Below are 16,210 nucleotides of genomic sequence, written 5' to 3' on the forward strand. Positions count from 1 at the left end.
AGTGGAGTGCGTAGAGTAGAAGTCAAAACCGCAGAATAATAAACTTGTCACTTTTGCTTGCCAGGCAAGTGGATGGGATAGAAAGTGGGCAGTCAAGTAACCTTCTCGTTTAGAGAAGTTTTATGTTCCTCGCAAGTAAATAATCCACGTTTCAGCACGGTAAAGCATGGTTTGGTTATAATTTTTGAAAATATAAAAGGTCGACACGATTTTTTTATAGGAAAAATATTATAAGTAATACATAGTTAATGATCCTTATTTATTTGTTATCTTCAAAAATATTATAATTTTCTACAACAGTATGGATTCGTTCGTTGTGATGCCTATTTTAGGTAAGCGAATATGATTGTTCGTTTGCCCATTTTTGTGACTTTTTTTTGTAAGTAATAAGTAACTACTTAATAGTTACCTACTAGAAATGCGACCAAGCCGTACCACCTTTATCAAGTATTTAACTACCGCGGGCGGCCGGGGATCGAACCCGAGACCCTAAGGCACAGCAGTCTGATAAACTAACTACTGTGCTATTCTATCCGGTCTTATCCTGAATCCTGACCTCTGGTTTCCTCTGACTTAAACAGTTATGATAATAATGGTTCTTATGCCCTGGCTGGGCGGCCATTTGTCATGTATAGTATAAGTATAACATACAGTAAAAAAGATATAAAAACGTGAAAACTTTTAATTCGCTATGTATTAAGTATGTATTAATCGAAATTTCTTATGTTTAGCTGTAAGTTTTCCTCTGAATAAATAAATAAATTAACTATGGAGAAAAAATAAAATAAAATGGATTTTCAAAGGTTAAGTTTTATCATTTTATAAGTAAAGCGTTCATTATAATAATAAAATGATTTTCTTAATAAAACCTACTCAGTCTTACGAAGTCTACTTATAAAAAATAAACTAGAGGTTGCGTTGTGGCGCGGGCTGCAAGCAGCCGCGCGGGGCTTTGATGCCTTTGTATTTTGGTTTCAGCAGGGTATTGACTTGAACATAGCGTAGCAAATCTATCTTGCGTTTTTATAGGCCTTAAAAACGGTTTTCACTATAAATTTCTATATTAAAGGGATACTGATTATTTTATTTCAGGTGGGATTAGTTTTCAGTATGAATTTCGGTTTCAGCAGGGTATTGACTTGAACAAACCGTAGCAAGTCTTTGTCATGTTTTGTTTTGGATTAAAAAGTGTCTTCAGTATGAATTTCGTTATAAAAGGGGTACTGATGATTTTATTTCAGGGGGTGATATAGTTTTCAATATGAATTTCGGTTTCAGCAGGGTATTGACTTGACCATACCGTAGCAAATCTTTCTTGTATTTTGTTATGATATAAACACTGTTTCCACTATGAATTTCTTTATTAAAGGGGTACCTGATAATTTTGTTTCAGGTGGGATAAAGTTTATTAACTTTACCATAACGTATGGAACATTTCATGGGGTTTCGTTTTCCCATGAAATCAAATTTCAGTACGGCTATGGGTATAATGTAGATATGGAAGCATTTAACGTAGCTGAAAAATAATTTCAGTATTAAATATGGTAACAGATGACTTTGCCATAATACAACGGATATTTCTGGCATTTGGCTTTACATAAAAAAAAAAACTTGACAGGAAATATTTGCTTTAAAACTATTTTCATTATGAATTTAGATATCACGTCGGTATTGATGCTTTTGCTTTTGTTTTCAACAAAGTTTTTTAAGTATAATAATCGGTCAGCTGGCTTTATTTTACTTATATTATAACTTCTGGCTTTGTATTCAAATTTGAGTTAAGAATACTTATGGCTTTATGCCTATGATTTTCCTATTATAATTACCTTAGTGGTATTCGTTTCGCCTTTAAAATACCAGTAGGAAAATTCAGGTAGATATACTTTACAATGACGTAACGGATCTTTCTGGTGTTCAAGTTAAAGACGGATCCAAAATTTGGACCATTTCCCAACACTCCATCCCGTACCCGTACTCAAAAAAATTGGTTCCTGTTACGGATTGTCTCACACAAATACAGTAGAGAAACTGATCTATATGAACATTTTTTGGTTTCGTAAACTTTACCTAGTATCGAGCCGACATCGTTTTGTGTACAAATATTGGGTTCTTTAACACCTCATAAATCTGAGTCACCTCCATTCGCGCGTTTTTCTAGCGTCTCGATTATTAGTTTACTCTGTCCTAAAGAAAAACTTTTTCATAGAAACGCAATGCACAGGTTTTTTTTTATTCATAAATTTCTTACTTGAGTTCGCTGTTTAAGACTATTTTTACAGAACTACGTTTTACTTCAATTTAATCCATAATTGGAACTTTATAAACGCGTTCAAACCTTTGTCTTTCTTTTTCATTAATTCAAGGTATTTCTTTGCCACAATCGGCTCTCAGGTTATATTATAGTTGTGTTGACGAGGGTTTGAGTATTGTTGTCTCGCTTCGCTCGGCGCTCCAGGGTTTGCGGTATGGTGGTTTTCATTGTTTTGCCTCGCTTCGCTCGGCTCCTCTTTTAAAGTAAGGTAATACTTAAGTTGTATTGCCTCGCTGCGCTCGGCTTTCCAAGGTTTGTTGTATGATGGCTTGGATTGTTTTGCCTCGCTGCGCTTGGCTCTCCAAGGTGTGTGGTATGATGGCTTGGATTGTTTTGCCTCGCTGCGCTCGGCTCTCCAGTTAAACAGGCAGTTGATGATTAAAGTAGTCTATCCTCGCTTCGCTCGGCTTCTCTCCAGGTCATGGAATTATGGTTTCGGTTGTTTTGCCTCGCTGCGCTCGGCTCCTCTCCAGGTCTCGGAATGGTAGTCTCGGTTGTTTTGCCTCGCTTCGCTCGGCTCTGCAGTTACATAGGCACTTGCTGTTTATTGTACTTTAGCCTCGCTTCGCTCGGCTCTTCGGGTTTTCGGATGTTGGTTTCAGTAGTTTTGCCTCGCTCCGCTCGGCTCTCTAGGTTTTAGATTGATGGTTTAGGTTGTTTTGCCTCACTTCGCTCGGCTTTCCACTTCTTAAACGGGACTTTTCCCGTAGTTTTTCTTTATTGATATTGATAATTATGATACGTAATGCCTCGCTTCGCTCGGATTTCTTTCTTTTATGGCAGGGTTACTTGTCGGATGCCTCGCTGCGCTCGGCTGGTTTTATTTTGGTACAGCTTGTAGAAGGAGTATGGCCTCGCTGCGCTCGGCACTTACACTGTGGTAAAGTTGATTTACATTTTGTATATTTTTAGGGGAAATATTTTTTCCTCTTAAAGTAGGGAGTTTTTATTTAAAAAAATAATTCTTTGTATTTATCTTCACAAATGCGCCATATACCACAAATCTGTCTGACCACTTCAAAGGGGTGAAATTGCTAATGTTGGTAATTTTTTCTACGTTTTTAGGGAAAATTTGATTTTTTTTCTATAAGTGGGGAGTTTTTATTATTAATTAAAAATCTATGCATTTAACTACACAAACGCGCCATACATTCGAATCTCCTCAGACCATCACAAAACGACAAAATTGCATATTTATGTAAATTTTCCCATGTTTTTAGAGAAATTTTGTTTTTTTTTCGATAAGTGGGGAGTTTTTTATTATTAATTAAAAATCTATGCATTTAACTACACAAACGCGCCATACATTCGAATCTAATCAGACCATCACAAAACGACAAAATTGCATATTTATGTAAATTTTCCCATGTTTTTAGGGAAATTTTGATTTTTTTCCTCATAAGTGGGGAGTTTTTATTTTAAATTAAAATTGTTTGCATTTAACTTCACAAACACGCTATACATTTGAAACCCCTCAGACCATCTCAAAGTGATAATATTGCATATTTATGTAAATTTTCCCATGTTTTTAGAGAAAAATTGTTTTTTTTCCTATAAAAGGGGAGTTTTTATTATTAATTAAAAATCTATGCATTTAACTACACAAACGCGCCATACATTCGAATCCCCTCAGACCATCACAAAACGATAAAATTGCATATTTATGTATAATTTCTCATGTTTTTAGGGAAATTTTGTTTTTTTCCCTAAAAATGGGGAGTTTTTATTTCATAAAAAAACTAAATGCATTCACCTACACAAACGCGCTCTACAAGTCGAAACTGTCAGACCACTCAATACAGGTGAAATTGCCTTAAAACATGTAAAATTTCTCTTTTACAAAATGGCTGCCACTTCATCCGCCATTTTGATTTTTGCACTTTTCGGAATTTTCCCATGAATTTCACCATATATCCAACCATGTACAAAGAAAAACATCACCCCACCTCCCCCCCTTCTGGGAGATCAATTCACCTCAACTTGAATCGACGTCGAACTTTTTCAAAAATATAATCTCCCGTATTTCTCAGGGTTGCCAGCCGAAAGTAATAAAAATAGTCAAATGTCATTAGTATGTGCCTTTCTGACTAAACTGCATCATTTTTTTAAATCCAAAACGGTTATTTCTATTTTTCAGGTTTTTGGGGAAAATCTCAAAATTTTCCCTAAAAATGGGGAAATTTTATTTAATTTGTATAGTCTACCCAACAAACTACACAAATGCGCTATACAAGACAAATCTCTCCTACCACTCTAAACACGTGAAAAAACCAACCAAAAATCGCGAAAAAAAGTCACTTTTACAAAATGGCCGCCAAAGCAGTCCGCCATTTTGTTTTTTCAACTTTTCGGAATTTTCCCATAAACTGCACCATACAACAGACCGTGTCCAAAAAAAATCATCACCCCACCTGCATCCCTTCTGGGAGATCAATTCACCTCAAGTTGGGTCGACGTAAAAAAATCCGAAAAAATATAATCTCGCCTATCGCGCAGGGTTGCCAGTCGAAAGTAATAAAAATGGTCAAATGTCATTAGTACAGGTTTTTACGACAAAACTGCATCAAATTTTAAAATCAAAAGTGGCCATTTCTACTTTTCATGTTTTTGGGGAAAATCTCGAAATTTACCCTAAAAATGGGGAAAATTCTTTCACATGGCAACTCTACTCGTCAAACTACACAACCGCTCCATACAAGTCAAACCTGTCAAATGCCTCGAACACAATAAAAAAATGCTTTGAAAATCCCCGAAAAAACACGTTTTTATAAAAAAAACTCCCCTCCCCCCGCAATTAAAAAAAAATCATTTTTTGGAATTTTCCCTTAAATTTCATCATGTGCCCCACCGTTTGCAAAAAACACCATCCCCCCACCTCCCCCCCTTCCGGGAGATCAATTCACCTCAAGTCGGGTCTGACACGCCCTAAACTTTGCTTCACTGCAACTCGGCCGCCATTTTGTTTTTTTAATTTTTTATATTTTTTTTATAATCTGTCAGGCATTCTAAACACACCCTCGAAATATAAAAAAATGTATGGTCACCAAAAAAGAGGAACAAAAAAAATTTTTTTTTTTTACTTTTTTTTTTAAAAAGTCGAGGTTTTTCTCTACTCACCCGAGCACCCTATACATTTCCCAAAAACATTTTCATATCAAAAAATGGCTCCTTCTGGGAGAACAATCATGTCAATGAGTCAGTCAGTGGTAATCCAGCTTTATATATTATAACTAGAGATCGCGTTGTGGCGCGGGCTGCAAGCAGCCGCGCGGTGCTTTGATGCCTTTGTTTCGGTTTCAGCAGGGTATTGACTTGAACATATCGTAACCAATCTTTCTTGCGTTTTGTTATGCGTTAAAAACTGGGTTCACTATGTTTGTTTTATTAAAGGGGTACCTACTGATGATATTGTTTCAGGTGGGATTAGTTTTCAGTATGAATTTCGGTTTCAGCAAGGTATTGTCTTGAACAAACCGTAGCAAGTCTTTGTTGTGTTTTGTTTTGGATTAAAAACTATTTTCATTATGAATGTCTTTATTAAAGGGGTACTGATGATTTTATTTCAGGTGGGATTAGTTTTCAGTATGAATTTCGGTTTCAGCAGGATATTGACTTGAAAAAACCGTAGCAAGTCTTTGTTGTGTTTTGTTTTGGATTAAAAACTGTTTTCAGTATGAATTTCGTTATAAAAGGGGTACTGATGATTTTATTTCAGGTGGGGTTACAGTTTTCAGTATGAATTTCGGATTCAGCAAGGTATTGACGTGACCATACCGTAGCAAATCCTTGTTGCGTTTTGTTATGCCTTATAAACTGCTTTTACTATGAATTTCTTCATGAAAGGGGTACTGATGATTTTGTTTTAGGTGTGATACGGTTTTCAGTATGAATTTTGGTGAGATACGGTTATTCACTTGACTATAACGTATCGAATATTTTATGGGGTTTAGTTTTCCCTTGAAATCTAATTTCAGTATGAAATTTGGTAGTAGATGGGTATTGATTTTCTCATAATACACTCACAACTTACAAATTCAAGAAATATCCGTTGTACACTCCCGGGCAATGAATATGTTCCACTCACAAAATGCCGACCCCATACGACCCCAATTCCTGTAGAGTTTTTTAAAACTCCACAGGAATGTTAATAGGTATTTGCCGTGAAAACTATTTTTAAATTACGGATTGTCTCACACAAATACGGTAGAGAAACTGATCTATATGGACGTTTTTTGGTTTCGTAAACTTTACCTAGTAGCGAGCGAACATCGTTTTGTGTACAAATATTGGGTTCTTTAATACCTCATAAATCTGAGTCACCTCCATTCGCGCGTTTTTATAGCGTCTCGATTATTAGTTTATTCTGTCCTGAAAATAAACTTTTTCATAGCAACGAAATTTACAGGCTTTTTTTTATTCATTAATTTCTTATGTGGGTTTGGTGTTTAAGACACAGTAAGTAGGATAAAGTGCGTTTTTTAACATTATAGAAATAAGCTTTACTGAAATTTAATTCATAATTCGTTGCACACGTATATGGAACTATAAACGCGGCCAAACTTAAACTTTGTCTTTCTTTTTTATTCATTCAAGTTATTTCTTAACCACAATCGGCTCTCAGGTTATATACGTAGTTGTGTTGACGAAGGTTTGAGTAGTGTTGCCTCGCTTCGCTCGGCTCTCCAGGGTTACAGTATGGTGGTTCGCATTGTTTTGCCTCGATTGGCTCGGCTCCACTTTTACGGTTAGGTAATACTTGAGTTGTATTGCCTCGCTGCGCTCGGCTCTTCAGTGGTTGTGGTATAATGTTTTGAAATGTTTTGCCTCGCTACGCTCGGCTCTCCAAGGTTTGTGTTTGTTGGTATGATGGTTTGGATTGTTTTGCCTCGCTGCGCTCGGCTCTCCAGTTAAACAGGCAGTTGGTGATTATAGTAGTTTAGCCTCGCTACGCTCGGCTCCTCTCCAGGTCTCGGAATGGTAGTCTCGGTTGTTTTGCCTCGCTTCGCTCGGCTCTGCAGTTACATAGGTACTTGCTGTTTATTGTGCTTTAGCCTCGCTTCGCTCGGCTCGTCGGGTTTTCGGATGTTGGTTTCAGTAGTTTTGCCTCGCTCCGCTCGGCTCTCTAGGTTTTGGAATGATGGTTTAGGTTGTTTTGCCTCGCTTCGCTCGGCTTTCCACTTCGTAAACGGGACTTTTTCCGTAGTTTTTCTTTATTGATATTAATAATTATGATACCTAATGCCTCGCTTCGCTCGTATTTCTTTTCTTTATGGTAGGGTCACTTGTCGGATGCCTCGCTGCGCTCGGCTGGTTTTATTTTGGTATAGCTTGTAGAAGGACTATGGCCTCGCTGCGCTCGGCACTTAAACTGTGGTAAAGTTGATTTACATTTTGTATGATTTTTCGGAAAATATTTTTTCCCTTAAAAGTGGGGAGTTTTTATTTTAAATAATAATTGTTTGTATTTATCTACACAAATGCGCCATATACCATAAATCTGTAGGACCACTTCAAAGGGATGAAATTGCTAATGTTGGTAATTTTTTCTACGTTTTTAGGAAAATTTTGATTTTTTTCCCTAAAGGTGGGGAGTTTTTATTTTAAATTAAAATTACATGCATGTAACTACACAATCGCGCTATACATTTATAACCCCTCAGACCATCTCAAAGGGATATAATTGCATATTTATGAAAAATTTCCCATGTTTTTAGGGAAATTTTGATTTTTTCCATACAAGTGGGGAGTTTTTATTTTAAATTAAAATTCTATACATTTAACTACACAATTGCGCTATACATTCCTAACCCCTCAGACCATCTCAAAGGGATAAAATTGCATATTATGTAAAATTTCCCATGTTTTTAGGGAAATGTTGTTTTTTTCCTCATAACCCACTTATGATGATGAGTTTTTATTTTAAATTAAAATTGTATGCATTTAACTACACAAACACGATATACATTCGAAACCCCTCAGACCATATCGAAGTGATAAAATTGCATATTTATGTAAATTTTCCCATGTTTTTAGGGAAATTTTGTTTTTTTTTCCTATAAGTGGAGAGTTTTTATTATTAATTAAAAATCTATGCATTTAACTACACAAACGTGCCATACATTCGAATCCCCTCGGACCATCACAAAACGATAAAATTGCATATTTATGTAAAATTTCCCATGTTTTAGGGAAATTTTGATTTTTTTCCCTACAAGTGAGGAGTTTTTATTTTATAGAAAAATTAAGCGTACCTAAACACACAAACGCGCTCTACAAGTCAAAACTGTCAGACCACTCAATACAGGTGAAATAGCCTTAAAACATGTAAAATTTCTCTTTTACAAAATGGCTGCCACTTCATCCGCCATTTTGATTTTTGCAGTTTTCGGAATTTTCCCATGAATTTCACCATATATCCAACCATGTACAAAGAAAAACATCACCCCACCTCCCCCCCTTCTGGGAGATCAATTCACCTCAACTTGAATCGACGTCGAACTTTTTCAAAAATATAATCTCCCGTATTTCTCAGGGTTGCCAGCCGAAAGTAATAAAAATAGTCAAATGTCATTAGTATGAGCCTTTCTGACTAAACTGCATCATTTTTTTAAATCCAAAACGGTTATTTCAATTTTTTATGTTTTTGGGGAAAATCTCAAAATTTTCCCTAAAAATGGGGAAATTTTATTTAACTGGTATAGTCTACCCAACAAACTACACAAATGCGCTATACAAGACAAATCTCCCCAACCACTCTAAACATGTAAAAAAAACAATCAAAAATCGTGAAAAAAAGTCACTTTTACAAAATGGCCGCCAAAGCAGTCCGCCATTTTGTTTTTTCAACTTTTCGGAATTTTCCCATAAACTGCACCATACATCAGACCGTGTACAAAAAAAATCATCACCCCACCTGCCTCCCTTCTGGGAGATCAATTCACCTCAAGTTGGGTCGACGTAAAAAAATCCGAAAAAATATAATCTCGCCTATCGCCCAGGGTTGCCAGTCGAAAGTAATAAAAATGGTCAAATTTCATTAGTACGGGTCTTTCCGACAAAACTGCATCAAATTTTAAAATCAAAAGTGGCGATTTCTACTTTTCATGTTTTTGGGGAAAATCTCGAAATTTACCCTAAAAATGGGGAAAATTCTTTCACATGGCAACTCTACTCGTCAAACTACACAACCGCTCCATACAAGTCAAACCTGTCAAATGCCTCGAACACAATAAAAAAATGCTTTGAAAATCCCCGAAAAAACACGTTTTTATAAAAAAATCTCCCCTCCCCCCGCAATTAAAAAAAATACATTTTTTGGAATTTTCCCCTAAATTTCATCATGTTCCCCACCGTTTTCAAAAAACAGCATCCCCCCACCTCCCCCCCTTCCGGGAGATCAATTCACCTCAAGTCGGGTCTGACACGCCCTAAACTTTACTTCACTGCAACTCGGCCGCCATTTTGTTTTTTTATTTTTTTATATTTTTTTTATAATCTGTCAGACATTCTAAATATACCCTCGAAATATGAAAAAATGTATGGTCACCAAAAAAGAGGAACAAAAATATATTTTTTTTTTTACAACTTTTTTTAAAATTTCGGATTTTTTCTCTACTCACCCGAGCACCCTGTACATTTCCCTAAAACATTTTCATATCAAAAAATGGCTCCTTCTGGGAGAACTACTATGTCAATGAATCAGTGAGTGGTAATCCAGCTTTATATAATATAATAAACTTGGTTTGGTCAAGCTCCTCAAGCTATAGACAATAACACTGCTAACATGCTAACTACAGTGAGAGATATTCGGACTCCTTGCTATCTTGTAGTTTTCTTCAGTTCAAGCGGCGCGGAAGCATCTCGCGCACGCGTACTCGCGACGTATGGTGGCCGGAAACAAAAGTTTAGTTTAAAAGCGCGGGAAATTAGTTTAGAAAAAAAGTGGTAAAATCTTTCAAAGAATTAAAATTTGAATTGTTTAATATTTTTTTTGTAGTTTTTAAAATTTTTACACATTTTTGATTAAGTATATTTTATTTTTATTACGTTCCATTTAAGTAGTTTTATTTTCAATCAATCTAGCACTGACCAGCAGCAACCATGCTGGGCGGGACCAGCATGTCTTCGCGTCTTTTCATTCTTCTTGTCCTGGCGGTGTCCACGCAAACACTCACTTTGGACCAGGGTAAGTTAATTTCGCCACTCAACTTACTTAAAGTACTCAATTATATTTTGGTATTACACTTATTATACTTAGTTAGGATAGGTAGTGTAAGTAGTGTGATCATCACAGCCCATCACGTCCCCACTGCGGGGGCACGGGTCTTCTTCCAATGAAGGAAGGAGTTTTAGGCCGTATTCCAACCACGCTGGCCTTGTGCGGGTTGGTGGATAATATTGTTAGTACTTACCAGAGAATACCCGGCCCGCGTCCCTAAAATAATGATAAGACGAATTTTATAAAAAGGTATTTAGTCCGAATACCTATACCTAGCTTAGCTTAGAAGTCCTGTGTTATTTAGGGAGGTAATAATATCGGGCACAAAAACAATAAAGCTGTGCTAAAGTTTTAAGGCTACCGGACAACTATTTCATAGTTACATGTTGAAAGAAGGAGAGACACAGAAGAAAGTAATTAGGTACTTGTCTAATGATGAAGCGTTTTCTTATTCAAAACAGCGTCTAATGTCTGCCAGGGTTTAAAATGAAAACTATGAAAAGGGCAGAATAAAATAGGCATTACGAAATTAATGTTCTTCGAACTGTACTGCTGTCTGCTACCAACCTAAGTTCTCACGACGATGATGATACGAGACAGCTTGAGTTAGGGTAGGTATGGATGAATATCCACATGGTGACTAGGTATAAAAGTTTGAACCTCTACAAGTCGAGTGTACAAAAATGATATCCTCTAGCCTTGCCCTCGAATCAGGATCGCTTCATTATCATAATCTGTTTCGTTACACTTTGTCAGCCCACACTACATACAGTAGGCACCAAAAGCAGATATGTGACCACAAGCTAAGGTAGGTACCTTGTAATGGTCACGGACGTATAGTAAGTATACCCATACTTACTTGATATTATGTATAAATGAAGATAGTAATTATACTGATGCATATGTTTTATTTTTTATTATTTTATTTTATTTTATTTTTGTAGGAAAACTTAACTATATAACAAGAATACATTAATTAAGACTAAGTATAAAATACGTTTAACAAGTTTCCACCTATATGATAAAGAAATAAGCATAGGCAAAGGCAAAAATGGAGTGTACTCTAACTAATTATTACTTACTTATGTGTACCTAATTATATCTTTATAAGTACATGATTATGTATAGGTACCGTCTACTCGATTAATTACATCATAGTTTGGTCTAAATTGATAGAAATCATAGGGTAGGATAGGACAGTTAAGCCAATCTTATTCTATCTGAACTACACTCACGCACGGGCGATGAAAAAGTTCCATTCAGAAAATCACCAAATTACTTTTAAATGGGAAAAACTAACTTAATGATGCTTTCTGCAATATTTAAGCACATTTAACGGCGCATCAGAATATTACAAACTAAAAACGTTAATATTTTGTACGTATTGAATATCTTTAAGAAATCACGCCATTTGATGTCTAATTTAAAACGCATTTTGTAAGTGGAACTGTTTCTTTGCCCGTGAGTGTAATTTGAAAACTAGGTACGTAGGTATTTTATCTAGAACACAAATTGATCCACCAGAGAATCGAACCTGAGACCTCTGAGTGTTGAAGTAGAACTTCAACGGTAGACGTAGTATTAATTTAGGTAGTAGAAGAGGCCTTCAAATATAATTCACACATATCATGAAGTTCGCAGAGATTTCGGAATGTATTAATTAGATACTTGCTAATTAAGTTATTAGTATCCACTCAGCAAGTAAGCTGACATCACAATCGCATTTCATTAGATAGGTAAAGCGCATGTGTAGGTGTTAATGTTTGAATTAAAATATTGTACATGAATAAATAGGTTCGGTCATCTTAAGCTAGGCAGAGCCTGAAATAGGAATACGAAAAACGGTAATATTTTGTTTAAATTTGAAATTAAATGTTTGAAAAAATTGGGGTCGGTTGGTGTCGGCATTTTGTGAGTGGATCTTTTTCATTGCCCGTGTATTTGTCCTAAAACAAATATCTACCCCAGCCGGGGATGAAACCCGGGACCGGGACTTTCGACATAGCAGTTAGGCTCACTCGTCACTAACCACTACATCGCTCGGTCGTCTTGATCATTTAGGTCATTTTAGGTATAGTTACGCGATTTAGGGCGACTTGCACAAACATATTATTAAATCTAGATTTAGTGTTAAATAAATATCGATTTATGTCAAAAATTTATATGGATTGACGTTTCTTAAACCGAGATTTGACACTAAATCTAGATTTAGTATGTTTGTGCAAGTCGCCCTTAAAGTTACTTATCAGAAGAACTCTGACGATGATGTTAAAATTTACAAATTGATAAGTTAGGTACATCTTTTGCGCAAGAGCTCAACGTATAAAAACATACCAAAGATGGTATTCCACCATATGCTCGCTGACCCACTGACTTTTGACACCAAACGCGACAAGTTTAGTATCATCGAAGTTCCTACCTATGGTTGGATCAATACTATATTTATTACACAAATGAGAAGTTAAGTCTATTTTGCTGTAGCGATGGTAGAGCATATAATAATATTATCTATTATTTCTTCTTATTATATCTTGAAGTATTGCTAGATTGGTAGGTAGGTACCCAGAACTTAATTAGAAGTATCAACCAGGATCTATACTGGTACAGTGATTAAAGTACGGTACCTACCTACCTACCTAGGTACTTAGGTTTGGATTATATTACAAGTACATTATTTAACATTATTATAGCTTTTCCCGCGAGCTTCGCTTCGCCACAAAATGTATCTTGAAAGTCCCTATGTGTTAATCCAGGGTACCAGTTTCCGACATACTTACCAAATTTCATAAAAAAATCTCGATCTGTACTGCCATGAACAGTGATAAGTGTATGTAAGGTTCCTGCAGAGTTCGACGTGGCAACATAATTTAATTATTATTCGTTTTCCTAGCCATGTGCTTTAGTCATTATCAATAATTATGATGTTTTGTGTTAGTGATTTTTAGGTAAGTACCCAGATGTATATATAATTATAATAAGGATAACAAGTACAGTACTCGTTATTCTATGAATAAGCTTAAAGTATACAGTTGATAAATAATAGGATATATTAAGTGAATTAAGTCAGTTAATCAGTAACGTCATCATCGTTTACCAAATATGGCTATAATACAATCATATGGGCCTATTCTCTGGTACCTAATTATTTTCAGTGCTTTATATACTTAGGTACCTGCTGTATTTTCAATGCTAAAGAAGTACTTATAGGTAGTATACTTATTATAAAATGAATGCAACAGTTGACATCATCGGGACCAATCGCCCACAGCTCAGACCTTAGCTTAGGTTACCTCTCGAAATGATCTAACAAATATGGACATAAACACTAAAATAAATTATTGCTCACGACTAGCTATTCTAAACATCTGGATGTAGGTACTTACTTAAGTTAAAGCTGAAATGATTTATACTGATTGACTACCTACTTTGTCTACACTTGATAATCATCAATTTGAAGATTTCATTAATTCGGTAATAAATCGGCCAATGCTGATTTGCGTTTAATGAATTACATCATTATTACATATTATGCCTATTAAAAGATCTCCCTTGTCGTAAAGGGCACCATATAGTAATTTATTCCTAGTTTGTAAGTCTTCAACTACTTAGGTACTGCAGTTTCACTATTGGCTAGTTTGTCTACAGGAAAAATGTAAAGGTAAAAAAATATTATAGGCTGACGATGACAAAACGTTTAAAAATTAAATAGGTACGATGAATCAGTTATGTATGACTCGGTAACAGAGTACAGGTATTCAAATTATTATGCATACAGAAGGTTTACTATAAAAGGAGACAACGTTTCTCCGGAGGCAGCCTACGCAGATTTATCTCGTTCATCTCTTCAACAAAGATGATAAACTCAACATACCTAAGTATAATGATTTAAACAGCTTAGGTGTTCTCAAAAATACGCCCTTAGGTACACCTGTAAGTATTAAAAAGGACTATTTAATAGTATGCCCAAGTATACATAGGTTAGATATATAACCTACTAGCTGTTCCCGCGAGCTTCGCTTCGCCTTAAAAAGTTTTCCCGTGGGAATTCCGGGATAAAAAGTAGCCTATGTTCTTTCTCAGGGTCTAGACCCTATGTATACCAAATTTCATTCAAATCCGTTCAGTAGTTTTGGCGTGAAAGAGTAACAGACAGACAGACAGACACAGTTACTTTCGCATTTATAATATTATAGTAGGATAGTTAGGATGTTGGTTTTAATTTAGTACTTAAGTACCATAATTATTGCACAATGAACTGTCAATCATCGAAAGTTACGTTTTCTTTTCTAGTTTAGCTTTAAAATGCTGAATAAGTTGGCAGTGATTACTTTATTTATGTAAGGTACCTAGGTCGGACATTATAATAAAATAAAGGTAGGTACTTAGGCCAGTTTAGGTTACGTACCAAGGCTCTAGCTCCATCAGCATCAGTAAGTCAATAAATATGTTCCTAACAACATGCCAATACCTTCACACATCGAGTAAACCAGCAATCATTGCAGGAATCCGCTGTGGTTCATCAGCGATCACTTCAGAATGGAGCTTAACGGTGGGTGTGCGGCAAAAAATGCTCTTACGGTGCCTCCTTGTATGGCCTTCCTGCTATTCCTGGCCAATCGGAGCCCGATCAGGTTCTAAAACTGTTTCTGGTATTATGAGACAATTATTGAATAGTCAGATAAGTTGTAGTTTGTGATGTTTAGAACGTCTGAATGAGGATTTGGTATTGTGCTCCAGGCGAAGATGCTGTTCCAGGTTTTGAATGTACATACTTACCCGAAAATAGAATAGGTCCATTGTCTAAATATTGGGACTAAGATAAAACCAGCTAAAAGTGAGACTCGTAAACCAGGGATTTGACATAAGCATCATATACGTAGGTAGCTACTCCTATCGTCACCATCTGATAAGACCACAGTGAAGTATCAAATTATTAATTATTAGGTATAGTGATTGTTCATGAACACACAGTAGTTATAGGTAGGTACTTATTTCTACAAAACATGTCAAAAGTTCACAACTTAAAAATGATAGTATCAAATTCGTGAATTCTATTAGATAAGAAAAGTTCTTTGAACTATTTATTATAACATTAGGTATACTCGTAGATAAGGGTTAGTAAAATAATAATTATCGATCAAGCATGTAGGTAGGTATACACGTAATGAATAGATATTTATTACAGTATAGTCTTATGTATCTATTCATGTTTGGTATTCAGAAGATCATAGTGAATGATTTAAATATCTAGTAGGAATGAAAGCGACAAACACGTCTTCGGGATTGAGTCGGAAATAGACAAAATGTGCGCGTATTTTCGTTTTACAAAACAACGACTGAAACGTAAGGATTTCTTACACTTTGTAGAGAAGCGAAGCTTTACTAAAACATAGCTAGAGCACATAATGATGAAACTGCTTTAAACTGAAGGTATCTTCATAAATGCTGGTATTTATTTTAATGACGCATTCGACGCATTCTTAGGTTTTTCTGTCGGGTTTTAAAACATTTTCTAGTGAACTCAGATTTGTTGATCTGAGCTAGTGAAATAGAAAAAATCTCTACTAGGTAATAATACTGCTGACTGTGTAATTGTGTGTTTTTATATAGGTACTTAACTGGATTCTGTTAGCTTAGACAGGAAGTCAAGGTTTATTCCTGAGTTAGTGTGACTCAAACTC

At 35.7% G+C, this 16,210-nt stretch overlaps 1 protein-coding gene across 1 annotated transcript in view; it reads left to right on the top strand.

Annotated features, from left to right (window-relative positions):
• The first annotated feature begins 10,116 nt into the window (after window positions 1–10,116).
• Window positions 10,117–16,210, top strand: part of LOC105380371 (cartilage oligomeric matrix protein) — a 28,612-nt gene continuing 22,518 nt past the window's right edge. Inside the window, exons 1-2 of the mRNA XM_048627633.1 lie at window positions 10,117–10,255; window positions 10,394–10,496. Of these exons, the coding sequence (XP_048483590.1) occupies window positions 10,412–10,496 (85 nt within the window). The 5' untranslated portion in view covers window positions 10,117–10,255; window positions 10,394–10,411. The remainder of the gene's footprint in view (window positions 10,256–10,393; window positions 10,497–16,210) is intronic.

The sequence above is a fragment of the Plutella xylostella genome, chromosome 19 (genome assembly GCF_932276165.1).
Source record: "Plutella xylostella chromosome 19, ilPluXylo3.1, whole genome shotgun sequence".
Lineage (NCBI taxonomy): Eukaryota > Metazoa > Arthropoda > Insecta > Lepidoptera > Plutellidae > Plutella > Plutella xylostella.